Source organism: Micropterus salmoides, unplaced genomic scaffold, assembly GCF_014851395.1.
Source record: "Micropterus salmoides isolate LMB-PRFRI ecotype aquatic unplaced genomic scaffold, ASM1485139v1 Ms_hic_scaffold_10, whole genome shotgun sequence".
Lineage (NCBI taxonomy): Eukaryota > Metazoa > Chordata > Actinopteri > Centrarchiformes > Centrarchidae > Micropterus > Micropterus salmoides.
Genome location: NW_024040041.1, coordinates 8,807,511 through 8,824,010, shown reverse-complemented (window position 1 = coordinate 8,824,010; position 16,500 = coordinate 8,807,511). Strand labels below are relative to the sequence as shown.

Sequence of the window (16,500 nt, the reverse complement as noted above, 5' to 3'; positions counted from 1 at the left end):
GGGGCCACTTCAGCCTCCAGACAGGATCATGTGCCGTAATCCCACAAAGTCCTTTCAGTCACCGGGTAATCTGGCAGGCAGACGTCCCAGCAGAGGCCGCATATTCCCACGTTACATCTGTGGTGGTAGAGTGGGTAATTCCCAACTGATATCACCTTTTAATCGTTGCCAGGAAAAAGGGGATTTTAGATCTTGTGTGAGACGCAATAGTGCAAATCACTTTCTACAGTGTTCATTGGTTGATATGTATACCTACTGACAAACTAGTGCACTCCATAAAGAACAGTGGGTCCCCCTGGTCCTAATATTTTAGTTGTCTACATGCTTCCAATGTTTTCACTTTTGTCAGACATGTCTCATCCATGTAGACCTGTGCTTTTGACCTTGTTAACCATACCACACTGCTACTTGTATGTGAGTCATATTTAATCTGTATCCTTAATCCAGCATTTCCAATCATATGACTCGCTGCTGTTTACAAGCATTGTATATTAAGTGCAGCTATGTTGCCATAAGTATTAGATACAGTAGGTGATTCACTGTTTAACGGAACAAGTGTTTCTAGAAATAGAAGGATATGCATCATAAATTCTACATCCCCTTTATTAATATTAATGGCAAGACTAAGGGTCGACAGCCACGCTAACAGCTCTGTGAGGCTGCACTTTGCTTTGAGCTAAATGTTAACATATCAGCATAATGTTATCAGCATGCTAAAATGCTGAAATGACAATGCCAACATGCTGAATTTTAGCGGACAATTTTTCCATTTTAAACTTTTAAGTTTAGCATGCTAGCTAGCACTAAACACAAGCACGTAGCATTGCTGAGACTGCCAATGGGAATTTCTTTAATTTTGCAGTCGGGCCTGTTTGGTCATAAATCAAAGTGTTGGACAAATTCACATTTGGACCTGATGATGGATTAAGGAATCATCAAAGTGACTGCAGTTCTTCCTGAGGGAGATATGAATGTGTACCAAATTTCACAACAATCTATCAAGTAGTTGTCGAGACAAATCACTCAAAACCACAAAACACGTATTTTTTTGACAATTCAATCAAAACCCCTGACCTTATGGTGGTACTAGAGAATCAGTCGTTGAGACATTTCAGTTTGGACAAATGCAGTGGACTGACCGACCAACTGACATTTAGCTACTGGCTAAATAACCAAGGTCATATGCTGACAATCATATGATCGAAGTATTGTGAATACCCCCAACCTTGTCTAGTTCATGAATTAAACTGACTCAGTTAAAATGCATATATTCTCATAATTCACCTCTTAATAGTTTAAATAACAGGAAAGAAACATGATTATTGCTTGTGGCGTTTAATAAGCACTTTTTAGCTTGAAAGTGCTGAAAAAAAAACAATTTAGCATATAAAACAAACACTGCCCTCTTTTTGTACAGCAGACAGAAAAAATAGCACTGAAAAAGACCCAGACCTACATGTACAGTTTCACCAAACACTTTACAAGTATCATTTTGCAATATCAAACACCCTCTAGCACCAGTGGCTGCAGCAAATAAAACATTTTAACTTCACATCTAGACTTTGCTGTAGGAGGAACTGAACCGATAGTTTGAGTATGACGGGGCATTTGCGGCATCAGTGGACGCTGCAGGAAGCAGCAGCAGGCCTGTGCTGATGTCTTTCTTACACAGATCCATCGCCTGCTTGTATGATATCTTCTCTTTAGTGATGGGGTCTACCAGCTCTTTTGTGAAGGAAGCTTCATCTTGCAGCTCTTTTGCTGTTGTGCTGTCGATCAGATTTTTGGCGAGAGCTTCTTGGACAGTGAGGCGGCCTGCTTTAGAGGGATCCACCAGCCCACCGGTCAGGTGCTGCGCCTCCATGTACCTCCTGGCGTTTTCTTGGGGAATATACCCTTTCTGTGCTGCTTGTCCCACTGCAAGACGCTCTTTGGTCACGGGATCCTCGACTCCAGTGAAAGCCTTCTGGGCATTCAAAAGCTTATACATGTGACCCGTGTCAATAAGGCCGTGTTCAGCTGCCTTGTGGACAGACAGTTTGTCCTTTTTGGCGAGATCTACTATTCCACCGGAGGCTGCTTGTGCCTCCAGCAGCTTCAGAGCTGTGTCGGCGTCAATGAGTTTGCGGGTCAGGGCACTTCTCACAGACATGCGGCTTTCAGTGGTGGTGTCAAAAATACCAGAGATGGGGAAATATTCATCACCTGCTGAAGGACTGAGGTTGTTCGAACTGCTACTATGAGTGTTGAGGCCGGTGTAGGAGGACCTCAGGGAGGATGGCATGGAGTTCAAACCGCCACTTTGTTGAGTGTTGAGGCTGGTGTAGGAGGACCTCATGGTGGATGGCATGGAGTTCAAACCGCCACTTTGTTGAGTGTTGAGGCTGGTGTAGGAGGACCTCAGGGAGGATGGCATGGAGTTCAAAGAAGAGGTTGGGGCAGGTTTGGTGGGTGATCTCGGGGCTGTTACTTGAGGAATATAGGGCTTTCTGGTTTCCCCTATAACAAGGAGTGCAAACTCAGAAATGTGCATTTTCCCTTCCTTGTAGCGGCTCACGTCATGCTGGGTCAAGCGACCTTCCCTCAGAGCATCCTTGACAGAGTACTGCTTCCCACTTTTGCGATCCTGCAGAATTGTTACATCCCCTTCAGGGCCAGTTGAAGTGATTTCCTCCCAGTCGCACTCCAACTCTGACAGGTGGATGTACTGGCTGCGATCAATTAGCCCCTGCAAGTAGGCATCATAGGGTGACATGTCTTTACCAGTTTCTGGATCCATGATGGTGATCTTTGTGGAAAGATTTGTCTCTCTGGTGTGAGTTTCAGCCTGGTCCTCTTTCTTAATGCTGGTCTGCAGCTCAGTGATGAGTGTGTCTCTCTGGTGTATTTTGTCTTTTTCATTTAGGATTTCTTTCTCCAGCTGTTGCACTTGAGAGGATGATTTAAGACTCCTCTGCCGTGCCATCTGGTTTCTCTCACTCATCAGCTTGGACTGTTGCTGGAAGGTAATGCTGATGCTCTGTCTTTGAGACTCTAGCATTTTGAGCTGTTTGAAGAGATCCTCCTTCTCTCTCTGCAGAGCATCTCTGTTGGCGATGACAGCGGTCTCCTCCTGAGAAGTCACAGACTTCGATGTCTGCAGATGGGTCATTTTGATGTTGATGTTCTGAATGTCATCCTCCTGGTTGCGCCTGAGATTTCTCTCCTGCGTTACCAACTCTCTTAGATGTTCCCTTTCAGCCTCCACTGCTGGGTCTTTCTCTACCCGAACAACTTCTCTGTAAACAACTTTCTCAACTGACTTCTCCTTTTGCAGAATTTCCAACTTGATCTTAAGGTTGCGGATTTCTCTCTCTAGACGATTGATATTGGTGCCCTCAGTCTCCAATTCGACGCGTATATCATCACTAAGTTTTTCCAGCTTAGGGTCCCTCTCCACTTTCAAGACCTCCTCAATGACAATCTTTTCCTCAACGGGCGGCGGAGCGTTTTCCAGTTCAAGAATGCGAGATTTGATTTGCCTGAGCTCTGACTCTACTTTAATCTTCTTCTGACGATCATCCATCTGAGCCAGGGCCTTCTCTTTTTCTTGAACCAGGGCTCTGAGCTGTCTGACCTCTAATTCGAGTTTTCTACGGGCTTTCAATTCATCATCCAGGGTCTTGTTCAACTTTTCATGCTCCAGGATCTGCTTGGGGTCCTTCTGAAGGCGCACTACTTCCTGCATTACAATCTTCTCTTCTGGCTTCTGCCTTTCAAGGACAATGTATTGGTTCTGGAGGTCAAAGAGATTCTCCTCCACACTGCGCCGTTGCTGAATCTCTTCTCTTACATTCCTCCGAAGTCTGTCAGCCTCTTTCTCAAGAAGAGGATCATCCTCATATTTGATGACCTCTTTATTGACTAGCTTGGTCTCCACCTTGGATTTTTCAGCTTTCAACTCGTCTCTTTCTTTACGAAGGCGTGTCAGCAGCTCTAGGGTGGTGTCATAGTTGACTTGCAGACGGGAAACTTGGTTGTTCAGCCTTTGCAATTCCCTGATGACTTCTGGACTTTTTTCTTCTTTGATCACCTCCTGCGTCACCTCCTTGTACTCCACTTGAGGTTTCTGAGCACGCAGGGTAGTCAGATTCTCTATCACAGTGGTGATTTCCTTCTCCAGGTCTGCACGGTTACGGCTCAAATCCTGCAGCTCTTTCCTCAGACGCACCAGCATGACTTCTGTCTCAGGATCAACTCTATAGATCTCATTGAGGATCTCCTTGACCTCGACCTTTGGCCTGAGCTTGTCCACTTCACCATAACGGAGCTGAAGGGTGGTCAGGTCCTTCATCAAGATAGCATTCTCATTGTTCTCCTCTTCCAAGGCCATTCGTAGTTTCCGCGACTCTTCAAGCATTTCTGGATCTTGCTGTACTTGCTTCACAACCTTGGTGACTATCTTGGGTTCGATGGTGGGAATGACCCTCTCTAGTGTGTTTATTTGGCTCCTTGTTCTAAAAATGTTATCGTTGAGAGACTTGCACCGGGATTCCTCTTCCGCAATATCATTCTGGAACGTGAGAACAGCTTTCAGCATCTTCGGATCCTTTTCGAGCCTCACCACTTCTTTCTTAACAACCATCTCCCTGATTTTTGGTTTCTGCTGAGACAAAAGCGTGAGCTCAGTTTTCACATGAACTGCCTCGTTTTCTCTCGTTTGGAGCTCCAGTCGTATCGCCTGCATCTCTTCTCTAATCCTGGCAGCTTCTTTGTCAAGTTGCGGGTCTCTCTCATATTCAGTCAAAACCTTGGTGACCATTTGTGGTTCGATTCTGGACAGCTGTATTTCCAGTTTGAGAATCTTGTCATTGATCATTTCTAACTCTGAATGGGTTCTTGACCTCTTCAATGCTTCATCCTGGATCCGAGTTTTCAGGGACTGTAGTTCCACCTCCACTTTTGGGTCACGGTAGTATTCCACTACCTCCTTCTCCTCCAACCTCTCCACCCCCCTCCTGCTCCTTAGAGACACAAACCTCTTCCGGTATGTTTCCAGTTCTTTTTCAGCATGTAAGCGCCTCTCAACCTCCTCGCTTAATTCATTTTTAAGACTATCACTCTCCTCCAGGTCCTTCTTCTGGCTCTGTAGCTGCAGCTGCTGATTGACGACTACCTGACTAATTTTCTCTTCATTCTGCTCATGAATAAAAGGACAAAGGAGAGAAAGCGTCGCTTCAGAACAACTGCCAATGATCATTTTGGGTGGGAAACACAAGAAATAAGTCTATTATTACATGAGTGTTGTTGATGTAATTTTGATTTCATAATATCATACCTGGGCCTTGATGTTCTTCGCAATCCCCAACTGCTTGAGCAGCTGGTCATTTTCTGCAGACGCCTCAGAGAATCGGTTCAGTAGATCTTTCTCCTATAGTTGAAGCAGAAAGCAAAGAAGTTGAAGACAACCGATTGAAAATTTTAGAGAAAACATAGAGAAATGTCATGAGATCTTAGTCTTTAGTTGATTGTCTATAACCTTTGTCTGTATAGACTGAGCCATAGATATTTGACGTTTCTTTAGGATTGGTTCATCATAATCATCATCACCGTCATCACCGTCATCATTCAGAGTGCCACGGTACGTGTTTGACTTAACCTCATACTCCTGAAAGGAAATATATTTATACAATAAATGAATTAAGTACTTGAAGTGTATACCTAATCTACCGTAAGTTAGGTTAAGTTGCAAATGGTAAATGAGAATAATCATATTCTCTGAACTCACATTTAAGATGCTCTGCAGATCACGGGAAAGGAACTTGAGATTGTCTAAATCACCTGATTTCCTCTTGATATCCTCCATCACTTTCTAAACAAGACATGTAACGCAAAAACAGCAGCTGATAAGACAACGTAGTGTTATGATATTGTTGAAAGAGACTTGAGTTAGTTTTTAGACAGAAGTTGGAGACAGGTTGATGTATATAAAGAAACACTTCCACTCACCTTCTGAGAGTTCTGCTTGGCTGTTATCTGTGCCACATCATCAGTCGGTTTGATCGTATTATTGGGCAAATTGACCAAGAAGAAATCCAGTGACTGTACAGCATTCTCGAAATCTTTTTTTTTATTGATTGCTTCCTGTGTGAGTGCAACCCTAAAGCAAAATACAAAAAATACTCCTCATCACTAATGAAATGTTTCCATTTTTATATAAAATCATATTTGTCAGGATGTCAAGTCAAAAAACACACGGGCACATTTACAACAATGCCTGAATGTGTTTTTCACTCACTTTTCCTGGAGCTGATTATTGATGTTCGTGTAGCGGTTTTTCAGCTGTTTCACAACATTCTCCTGGCGGCGGATATCAGGACAGTATTCATTGAAACTCCGCTGCAGGGAGCTGCATGCTTGCTCTGTCAGGTCCAAGTCTTTGCTTAATTTATTCAACTCATCCTTCTTTGAGGCGACCTCCATACGCACAACCTATTTGGCATAAGGAGAAAGAACAGAGAGATTAAACAAAAAACACAACAGGATTTGAAGTTGTGAATTCTTTGACAGTTCTGGTTGCATTATACAGTACAGCACCTGCAGCTGTTGGTTGCGACTCGGGAGGGCATTAGGTTGATCGAGGATGTTGCCATCTTTAGCGAGTTGCTGCTCAAAACCAGAGACCATGCCGTCCACGTTCTGCGCCTGCTTCTCAAGAAACATGGAGGCTGTCGCTCTGGTTAAGAGGAGAGAAACACAGGAGGTAATGACAAAATAAAAATGTGTACACATAGATGTGCATATGGAAGCCCTGAAAGGCAAGTGGAAAAAAAAACTCCTCTCATCCAAAATGTCATCCATTTATGAAGTCTGATCTAAGTTATTTTCTCTCCAGCGTTTAGGACTTAAGAACAGGTGAAAAAATGGTTTGGTCTAAGTTCCTTAAATTATTCTTTTTCATCTGTGAAAATAAAAGTTTTACCAGGACAATTTTTCTAGTTACTGTTTTATAATCTGTGAGAACATGTTTTTGTTGCTGTAATACTCTTTTCGTCCACAAGAGGCAGAAGTTCACCACCACTTAATAGAACATTAATTTATTCTTCCCGGTGAATTTAAATTTCTCCATGCACTCTAAACACAAGACATATATGGCATGTTATGTAACATTACTGTCATAGATTTTTTTAAAGGAATGTAGAAAAATTATGCTAGTAAAACCTTTTTCCCCCCTTGTTCATGAACAATGGAGAGAAAATATTCAGGACATCTGTATGTGCTACTTGCCTACTAGTAACAGTAGCAGGGAAGAGTGGAAAAGAGTCATGAAGCCCATTAACTGATGCAATATTCACCTAAAGTTTGGTAACATCAGCCAGCGTAAGTGAATGTATTGAATTGAGCAGGGATGTGTTTTATTGCTTATGTGAAGAAAACTTTATATTTGTAAGAGGAAAAATGTGTTATTTCTTTTGCATCTATGTTTTTAAAAACACTGCACTGTGTTATAATCCCATCTTCTTACTTTTTATTATAAAGATCGATGAGGGTGTTGATGTCATCAATCTTGTTGTTGGTAGCACTGAGTTTGGGGGGCAGGGTGGAGGCAATGGGTCCCAGGGGTTTCTTGGCCAGAATGGGCTCCAGCTCTCTCTGGACCGCAGCCTTCTTAGACTCCAGCTTTCTCACTGTCTGAGCACATTTCTGGAGGGCAAGACATATGGTGTTAGTGATCACAACGAGACAGACACGTGTTAACTTTATTGGAAAAAGATGATGAAACTGTGACATCGGTCATATAATTAAAGCATGATGTTCTTGATCACCTCGTGGTCTTGCAGCCTGTTCGCCAGGTCTTGTGTGGGGTTACGGTTGTCTAGCGGGGTTCTGAGTCGACTCAGGATTTCTTTTTGGCTCTGATCCAGGTCTCTGTTGAGCTTGTCTATTTCACTGGCGAGCTCTGTAGTTCTTGGATTCTCTGGAATACTCTTTTCAGTGGCTGAGGAGGAGCAGAGACAATAATTCCACACTGAAAAGTTAGATACACCAAATATTCATGGTCTTCTAGCAAGGGGAAACAATTTAAGAGTGTTCTGTTAAAATGTTTTTCTTCCCACCTGCCTTCTGAGGGTGATCCATCTCCACGGCAGGGTTCTTCAAGGAGGCCATGAGTGCAGATCTACGGCTCTTTAAGTCCGTCAGCGCTCTGTCCAGACTAGAGACAAACAGACACACAATGTTTCATTAAAACCCATCACAGGCTTTGTCTCTGTTGTAATCACATAAAAAAAACTATGGAAGGAAAACATTCTGTTTGGTGAGTTTGTACCTGTTTACTTTCTCCAGGGCCTCAGCATCAGGTGGTGGGACCATGAAACATGCCCCAGGGAGGGTTCTGATCTTTCCATTGCTGCCCTGAAGCTCCCAGTTGTTATTATCAGAGTTGGACTTCAGGTTTAGCTTCTCACCACGTCTCACTGTGTCCTGAAACACACAGAGAAGATGATAAAATAAAGATGATTTGTATCCATTCTGTTTTTATAAGAAAACCTGTAAACTGCTGATCATATCCCACCTCTTCATCTCTCCAGTCACACAGCGACACTGCAGTGGTGGGTTTGGTGGGCTTGATTCGGCGTAACTTCAGAGGCACGACGTTGCTGCTGAGCTCCCTGAGTGCAGCCAGGCGCTGCTCATTCCTCATAACTGCTGGTTCATCTCCCTGAAAGTATTACTGAATTAGAACTGAAGCAACACAAACAAAGATATACCGCGCTGTATGCCCAACCTTAGCATTTCTTGATTATCTAACCAGATTTAAAGCAGGTTGGATCTGCAAACTGACATCTTCAATTACCAGAGGCTTGTTCCAAGAAGCAGTGAACACCAAATCTGGAAAATGAAATTGTGTAAAAAGATCTGAGCTGTTATGTGTAATGTATTATGCTCTTATTTTTATATTTGAACAATGAGTGTTATGCATTTAGTGTTCAGACTTGGTCTCAGCTCCAAGGTTATGTAAGAGAGCTCCAGATGTGTCATAAGCCAGTTAGGACTGATCAGCAGAGGCAGCAGCCTATTTTGGAAATGTATGATGATAAGTTGACAAAAGGTACAACATGAAAAAGTTCATGGCTTCGATGGATTCATCATTAATACGATCGAATGTTCACATGTTAGCGTGGATCATTTAAAAGATGCTAATTAATAAAATGTTAAAATTATTAATTAAAATGATTTTAAACATATAAAATTGCCGGTATATTGGAAAGAAAATGTTTAATTTTTAGGTTGCAGTCTCGGTTTTGGAAAATAAAAATAATCATCTATTCTACATGACGGCCACAGATGGTGATTACTTACGCTGGTTATACTTCTTTATCCCAAATAGCGTATATTGATTTTGTCAACATAGCTGTAGGGAAATTATCTTATATAAGCTTTCCTCTTGCATGCTACAGAATCCAGAAGCGTATATAATGTTGGATACAATGTATGATTGATGTAACACAGACCTGATATGAGACCTGCTCTTAGCTGATTAAGTGGTTGATGAAGGGCATTGTGGGTACATAATTGCATTAGGAGTCACTGCAGTCTGCACTAAAGAATCACACCAATAGCTTTGTTAAAAGTTACTTTTTTACGTTTTTCTTTATGTTTTTTTTGTTAACTTTTTCAGTCCATTTCTTAGTTTTAAACATACCGGCCCTGTTCTGGGCTTGACTCAAAAACCATATCCAGATAACACAGTAAACCTGCTTCTTGGAACAGACCCCTGCAAACTGCAAAAACTAAACAAATATTGTAAGTCAACAGAGGAGGTGAAGAACCTGAATGAACCATTTTGACTAAAACTTGTAGAACTGAACAGGGGACTTCTTACAATCTCACGGCACACAGACACCCCAAAGCAAACTCTGAGGTCATATTTATTAAAGTGACAAAAGTGACATTTTATACTTAAGTAAAAGATAGATGTATAAATCCTTCACCTTTACCTCTACTTGCAGATGTATGTATATAACCTATTATATAATATTTTTTAGAAATACTCCTCCAGAGGCCACCTAACCTATTGTAAATAATATAATATACATGTTCAAGATGAATAATATGTATGTATAATGCAGAATAGGGATGTTTCAGCCTACTATTTGCAATTTGATGTGAACACTTGTGAAATGTTAGACCATTTATAACTTATTTTTGATTGATTTTATCAAACAACACAAATAAAGTTGGCATTGATTTGGTCACTTTCCATGCATCCTCACTGTCTGCACTTGCCAAAATGGAACTAAATTCTTATTATTATTTGTTCTCAGATGTACCCCCTCTTCTGCCTTTTTTGTTTCAGCCAATTTCCATTATTTTGTTCTAATTTTTAATTTCTAATATTTGCAACTTGAGATATTAAAGATTGACACATAAAATTAACTTGAAATGATAGAGGTTTTGTAGAATAACATTTCACTGCTGCATGCTGCATGCTGCAGGTTTCCATACCTTTTAAATACTTTCTAGTGGGGCTGAGCAATCAATAATTGCGATTATTTTGACTGACATGGCAATATGATATGCAATACTAGGAGGAATGATCATTTTTACATGATTATTCTCATTTTCATTAAATATTAAAATGCCATGATGTAATTTTTGCAAGGATCTGTACCAAACAAAGGTGTTTCCTTAAGTCTCTAGGATATGATGTGTAGGTCAGGACATCTTCGCAGCACGCCAATATTTAATTTAAAATGGTACTTTGACACACATATAATCTTTAACAAATATTGCACCTCCTGCGATTTGAAAATTGCATTGTATAAGAAAACACAATTGTACCTTCAGTGCCAACAAAACCTCAGGGTTGCTCTTGTTGCCCAGAGACTTTGGGTCCAAAGAGGAATTGAGTCTCTCCAGCGACTCAGACAACGTCTCTGCATCCAGCTGGAACTGTAGAGAACAAATCGTCACTTCTCAACAATGAGCTTTGGTGAACTGGTGGATTTCATAGAAGAAATCTTATGACAGTCAGCCATAGCGTGGTTCACTCAGAGGCTCTCTACCTTCTTGTATTCTTCTACATTGTCCAGGTGTATTTCCTGTGCTAGACACAAGTTGAGGAAGGCTTGCCACTCAGCTTGCAGAGCGTCTCTGTGTGCCTGGCAAAAACAATCACCTCAGTTAGATTTTATCATGATCTGTTCAGTTTGATTCATTTAAGTGAATGTAACAAATCCTAACTCATATCATTATGTTGAGTACTATGGTGATTTATCACACTTATACAGATGCAATGTGTTTTTACACACAGCTGACAGATGTACCTTTATTGTGGGGCTGCCAGGGTGTTTCATTTGAACAAGACGATCTCCTTCTGCCTGCAGCTGGTTGATCTCATTCTCGTGTGCTAGCAGTGCATTATTTTTGAATTTCTGTATATAAAGAGAAAGAACACAAAGTGCAATGTATTAAACATGACAGTGTATTTAAATCAAATTCTCCCAGCAGCTAAGCAGTCACTATGTAACTATACTAGTTACACCATTTGAGTCCCAAGCTGGTGCAGCAGGCTCCTACAAGATTATGCTTGAAGGCAAGCTGACAAACAAACTTTTAAGTCCCCTTTCCCTCTCCGCCCAGCACCTGCCTCTGATCACAAGACAACGGAAATAAAAAAATCGGTAGCCACATCTGCAAATAATGACATCAACATCAGGTACAGCCTGTCGATGTCCCCTCACCTCATACTCCATGCGGACGCCTGGGGGGTCGACCATGCGATCACTCCAGTCTCTCTGGAGGATCCTATCCTGCTGGCCAGACAAGTAGACGAGCTCTTTACTGCAGCTCTGCATGTACTCGTACAGAGAGGCCAGGTGGGCTCGTCTCTGCTTAGAGCTCTCCTGCAGAACACACAACACGCATGTCAGATACACATAGAATAATCGCGTCCCTTTGTATTTCACCGAACTCCTTCAAGCAACACAAGTCACACATTGAAGCCTGAGAGTGAAAGAAAAATAACTAACCAAAAGTTTAGCATATTTCTCTTTGAGGGCGGCGTACTGCTCCTGCGAACAAAGAAGATAGTGATACAGGTGAATGACTGATCCTGCGTGTAGTCCTGCGGCGAGCATGTATGTATTGTTGTGTGCCGTTACCTGTGAAGTGGTAGAGCTGGGGTTCAGCTGGGTGCTATAGGCTTCAATCGCCTGGTGCAGAATGTTATGTGCTGCAATCTGCTTCTCTACATCAGGCCGGCTGGGCCCATATGACCCTGAATTTAACTGTTTCTGTAAATGACAGGAGTACAAACCTGTGACGCTTGCTGATCATGAAGATGTTTCGCTTCTGAAACCTAAGATTGACCTACAGCTTGAACTGACCATTTTTTCATCCAGCAGAGGACCCCAGTCAATCTTTGGCGTCAGGTCCAAATCTTGAACCTGGCCATACAGTTCCCTGTAGGTGGCGCAATCATTCACCCAGCGATCATGCAGATTTCTCACACTGCAAAAAGGGAGACACCAAAGTATTCCAGTCATGTGTAAGCGGACGGGTGGAGCGCAGTAAAAGGGAATGTGGAATTGACACTCTCTGGCTAGCGTCTTTCGACAGTATGTGACAAATCAGGTTTTAGGCGTGTCTGTTGGTATTAGTCTGTGACACTCCAGAATAAACTCACTCTCCCTCTATCTCAGCAGCCTGCGGGTGCTGCAGCTTCTTGGACTTGTCCACGTCCATGAAGAGATCCTTCAGCAGGCCCTCAGCCTCGGCCAGGTTGTCTGCGTTCACCTTCTGGTGGATCAGGGGCAGATTCTTCCCATCACGCTCTGTGTCCTACACAAGCAGCCAAAGGAGTGTCAGACTTTTTTTCATCTCCAGGAGTTGCACCGATCATGTCTGAGCTTATCTGATTTTGATATATAGATATATAGTTTATTTTTTCTTTTTGTGAGTAGAATAAAGGGAACTACAACTTCATCTCGTTATAAATTACAAAAATAAATCTACCTTGTAACTTGTAAAAGCTTGAAGTGTTATTGAATTGTTTTCGAATTGATTTGATTTATCAAATGGTATCAAAATCTGGAAATCATATCACAATTGTTCCAGGTGTCCGAGTGCTGAACACGCTGATTAATGACATGGAATTAGTTCTGGAGGGTATTTCTTCCAAAGCTGTTTTAATACAGAAGGGCCAACTCCCTGTGTAAATGTATGTTCAATATAACTAAAACAAAGAACAAAAGAAAGAAAAACACTTTCACACTTGTGACTTGACTCAAAACACCAATTCCTCCCACAGAAATGACATCCTTCATTTCCACCCCAACAACAGCATGTTGGTCAAAGAAACTTGTAAATTCAGCCTTTATTGCTGAGACTTTCTGGTTCAAATTAAGCTACTGTTAATGCAGTCAAGTCATGAGTCTTTATTTTCCTGATCCGAGTCTGGTTCAAGTCTCAAAGGCTCTGGTGTATGTGGACTTCTTACCAAAGCCAGCAGCTCCTCTGATCGCAGGATATTCTTCTCCACTTGGTCTGCATTCTTCTGCATGCGAGAAATCAGCACAGCCAGGTCAGTGGCCTGACTCCTGAGTAAAGACACAGACAGATGATGGTCAACATCCCCCAAAGACATAAATCTGTGCAGAATCGTGACAAGGAAAACAGTATTGGTAGAAAGTATTAAGCGATACTCTTGTTACTGTATTTTTATTAGATCTTTATTTTGGTGAGCAACTACTTTGGGAAAACAAGATTTACAGAACAGCCCACAGTTATGTTGTTATGGTTTGAGCCTTTCTGAGAAAGCTCACCACTTAGGTCAAGTTCACCGCATTTCAGAGGAAAGTATTGAGAACTTTTACTTAAAAGCAGTAAGAAGATTGCTTCACTTGCTCAACACAATTCTTCACTGGCATGTCACCCATAAACTCTTTCTGAAGACTTGTTTGGACTCTGGCTTTTTGTCTGTCATTCCTCCTCCGCTGTGATAAGAAAGCCAACAATTTATTCTGACACACCCGGATCAGGACCCAGGGGAGCCCCCCCCCTACACCCATCTCCACCCATAAGCAGTCAGGAATGTTGTCTGTGTGTGACACAGACATCACTGCTGAGACAAACAGAGAAACCGAGCCATTCAGCTCTTATCGGATGAATGGTGTCATTGATTTCCAGTGAAGCCATTGACAGATGTAGTCACACATTACAGCTCGTTGTAGGAGAGCAGTTTTTATTGCTCCCAGTGGTGGAATGTGACAAAGTACATTTAGTCAGGTACTGTACTTAAGTACAAATATGAGGTACTTGTACTTTACTTGAGTATTTTCTTTTCATGCCAATTTTTACTTCTATTCCACTACAATTCGGAGGGAATGTTTTTCAAAACATATGAAGATCTTATAAATTGTGATGCTGTTATAACTTGTCAAATGTAAATTAAGTGGAGCTGAAACAATGAGTTGATTAATCGATTAATCAATGGACAGAACATCCATTATTTTGATGATCATTCAAGCCATTTTCCAGGCAGAAACTGTTCATGGTTCCAGCTTCTCAAATGTGATGATTTGATTTGGATTATTTGGTTGGAAAAAACAAGCACTGTGAAGGTGTCACTTTGGGCTCTGGCTTATTCTAATGGCATTTCTCACTGTATTTCTGAATTTTTACAAACCAAACAATTAATTGATTAATGGAGAAGATAATCAGCAGATTAATCCATAATGAAATAATCATTAGTTGCATTTAGTGGTAAAATCTTGATCTTGAACATTAATGACTAATAATAATCTAATGATATAACAGTCAGTGGCCATTTTTCTGCTTACTTTTGATACTTTTTTTCAGCTTGGTATTAGTACTGTAAATGATCTGAATAGTTCCTCCTCCACTGGTTGCTCCTTTACTCAAACAGGTTCTTAACTCAGCTGCAAAGGCCCAGCGCGTGGCTGAATTCATTCATTACATCACCGTTGAAGCAGAGTTGTTTTAATGCCATAAACATGAATATTCAACCCTGTATATCTGGCAAGCTTTCCACCACAGTATTTGTTCACTAACAGACTCACTCGGCTCCATTCAAGCTCAAGAGTCACTGTGGTGATTAAGACAAACAGACCTGGCAGCAGAGAAAGACCCTGCCCCGCCACTCCCTCAGCCCTTCCTGTCAATAACAATCTCAGGCCTATGACAGCTCGGCACGCCCCGCTGTGACCTCCAGTGTTCAACATCATGTGCCCCCCCATCCCCGCTAGGTGACATGCTGCACTGAGAGCAGATGACCTGCTTGGTCACTTTGAGAGGTGTGTGGTAGAAGTTGTGCAATTTCAAACACACACATTTATATTCATGTGTAACTTCATAAACATGACTGATCGAGTCAACTCACTCCTCTACTGACACACCCACCAGATCCAGTTCCACTACATAGCAACGACAGAAAGCTCTATTATATTATGATCTCTGTTGCATTAGAGCATTAAAGGCACAGTGTTGACACATGAGCTTACTGAGTCAGAACACTTGTCTACTGAGTGCCACCAGATATGGTTAAAATGAGTCAGTAAACTTTGATGATACACCCTTTGGACAAAGATACAAATAAGTAAGTAGTTAAGTAAAGGAGTCAGGTGAGGCGACAAGAAGACAACTGATGAAGTCTGCTCAACATGTAAAGTTTGTAACCTAGTGGTATTATCAGAGCAAACAGGACAGGACTGAGACACTTAAGGGATGGTTCATTCATTCATCCAAAGCCCCTCTTGCTCTTCTAGTGTTTTAAAGAATGAATGAAAGACAGATGTTTTTATTTGACACATTGTCAGCTCACTGCTTTTTACATAGCACCCGACTCCTGTGGTGCATTTTATTGTTCAGGGAAATAAAGCAGCCCTCTCCCGTGCATACACAAATAGCAGTCATGGTACAAGAATGCCAACATCAAGCAGATTTCAGGTCAGCCATTCAGGGGGGGGGCAGTGAGGCAGCGACAGGAACAAGGGGCAGTAACACAAGACTAGGAAACCTGACACACACACACACACACACACACACACACACACACACACAGACAGAAGGCGGCAGAACTCACTTGCTGATCTTTACAGGATTTGATTCCTTTTGCTTCGACATCTTGGGAGACTGTCTGGGCCCGTTTGTGTAATCTTGAGTCCAAGCGTGTTCCTTCCAACTCCTCACTGTCTCCTCTCTCCTCTCACTCCTTCTTGTCTCTTGTGGCGTCTCCCCACCTGTTAAGGAGCGTCCACCTGTCTCAGCCCCTCCCCGGCCCGCAGGTGTGTCGGCAGGAAAAGCGGCGGAGGAGCAGACCGGGCGGACCTGTTCCACGCTCCTGCCGCTTCACAGGGATCGCTCTGACTTTATGTTCTGTGAGCGGGTCCTTTATGCATTCATTCTCCGCAGTTACTGAACATCTACTACTTTTTGTTTTCTGACTCCACACGCCTGCGTCTAGAAATGGTCTCTGAACCTGATCCAGCGACTGCT

At 42.1% G+C, this 16,500-nt stretch overlaps 1 protein-coding gene across 1 annotated transcript; it reads right to left on the bottom strand.

Moving 5' to 3' along the window:
- Positions 1-1,319: 1,319 nt before the first annotated feature.
- evplb (envoplakin b) lies at positions 1,320-16,500 on the bottom strand. Its single transcript, XM_038694416.1, has 22 exons — positions 16,088-16,500; positions 13,484-13,583; positions 12,671-12,825; positions 12,372-12,495; positions 12,147-12,278; positions 12,015-12,056; positions 11,727-11,888; positions 11,310-11,417; positions 11,049-11,144; positions 10,825-10,935; positions 8,555-8,701; positions 8,309-8,463; positions 8,097-8,194; positions 7,806-7,978; positions 7,505-7,683; positions 6,577-6,715; positions 6,278-6,471; positions 5,989-6,139; positions 5,768-5,851; positions 5,519-5,647; positions 5,318-5,410; positions 1,320-5,176 (listed from the first exon to the last, which is right to left on the bottom strand). Exons 1-22 carry the CDS (start codon positions 16,126-16,128, stop codon positions 1,556-1,558), a joined length of 6,234 nt encoding a protein of 2,077 aa, XP_038550344.1. The 5' UTR covers positions 16,129-16,500; the 3' UTR covers positions 1,320-1,555.

Excerpts from the sequence above, each read along its gene's own strand:
- evplb (XM_038694416.1), bottom strand. The coding sequence starts at position 16,128 with ATGTCGAAGCAAAAGGAATCAAATCCTGTAAAGATCAGCAA. Across the intron at positions 8,702-10,824 it reads AGGTTTTGTTGGCACTGAAG|GGAGATGAACCAGCAGTTAT; the intron begins GTACAATTGTGT and ends TAATACTTTCAG. Across the intron at positions 8,195-8,308 it reads GCCCTGGAGAAAGTAAACAG|TCTGGACAGAGCGCTGACGG; the intron begins GTACAAACTCAC and ends GTTTGTCTCTAG.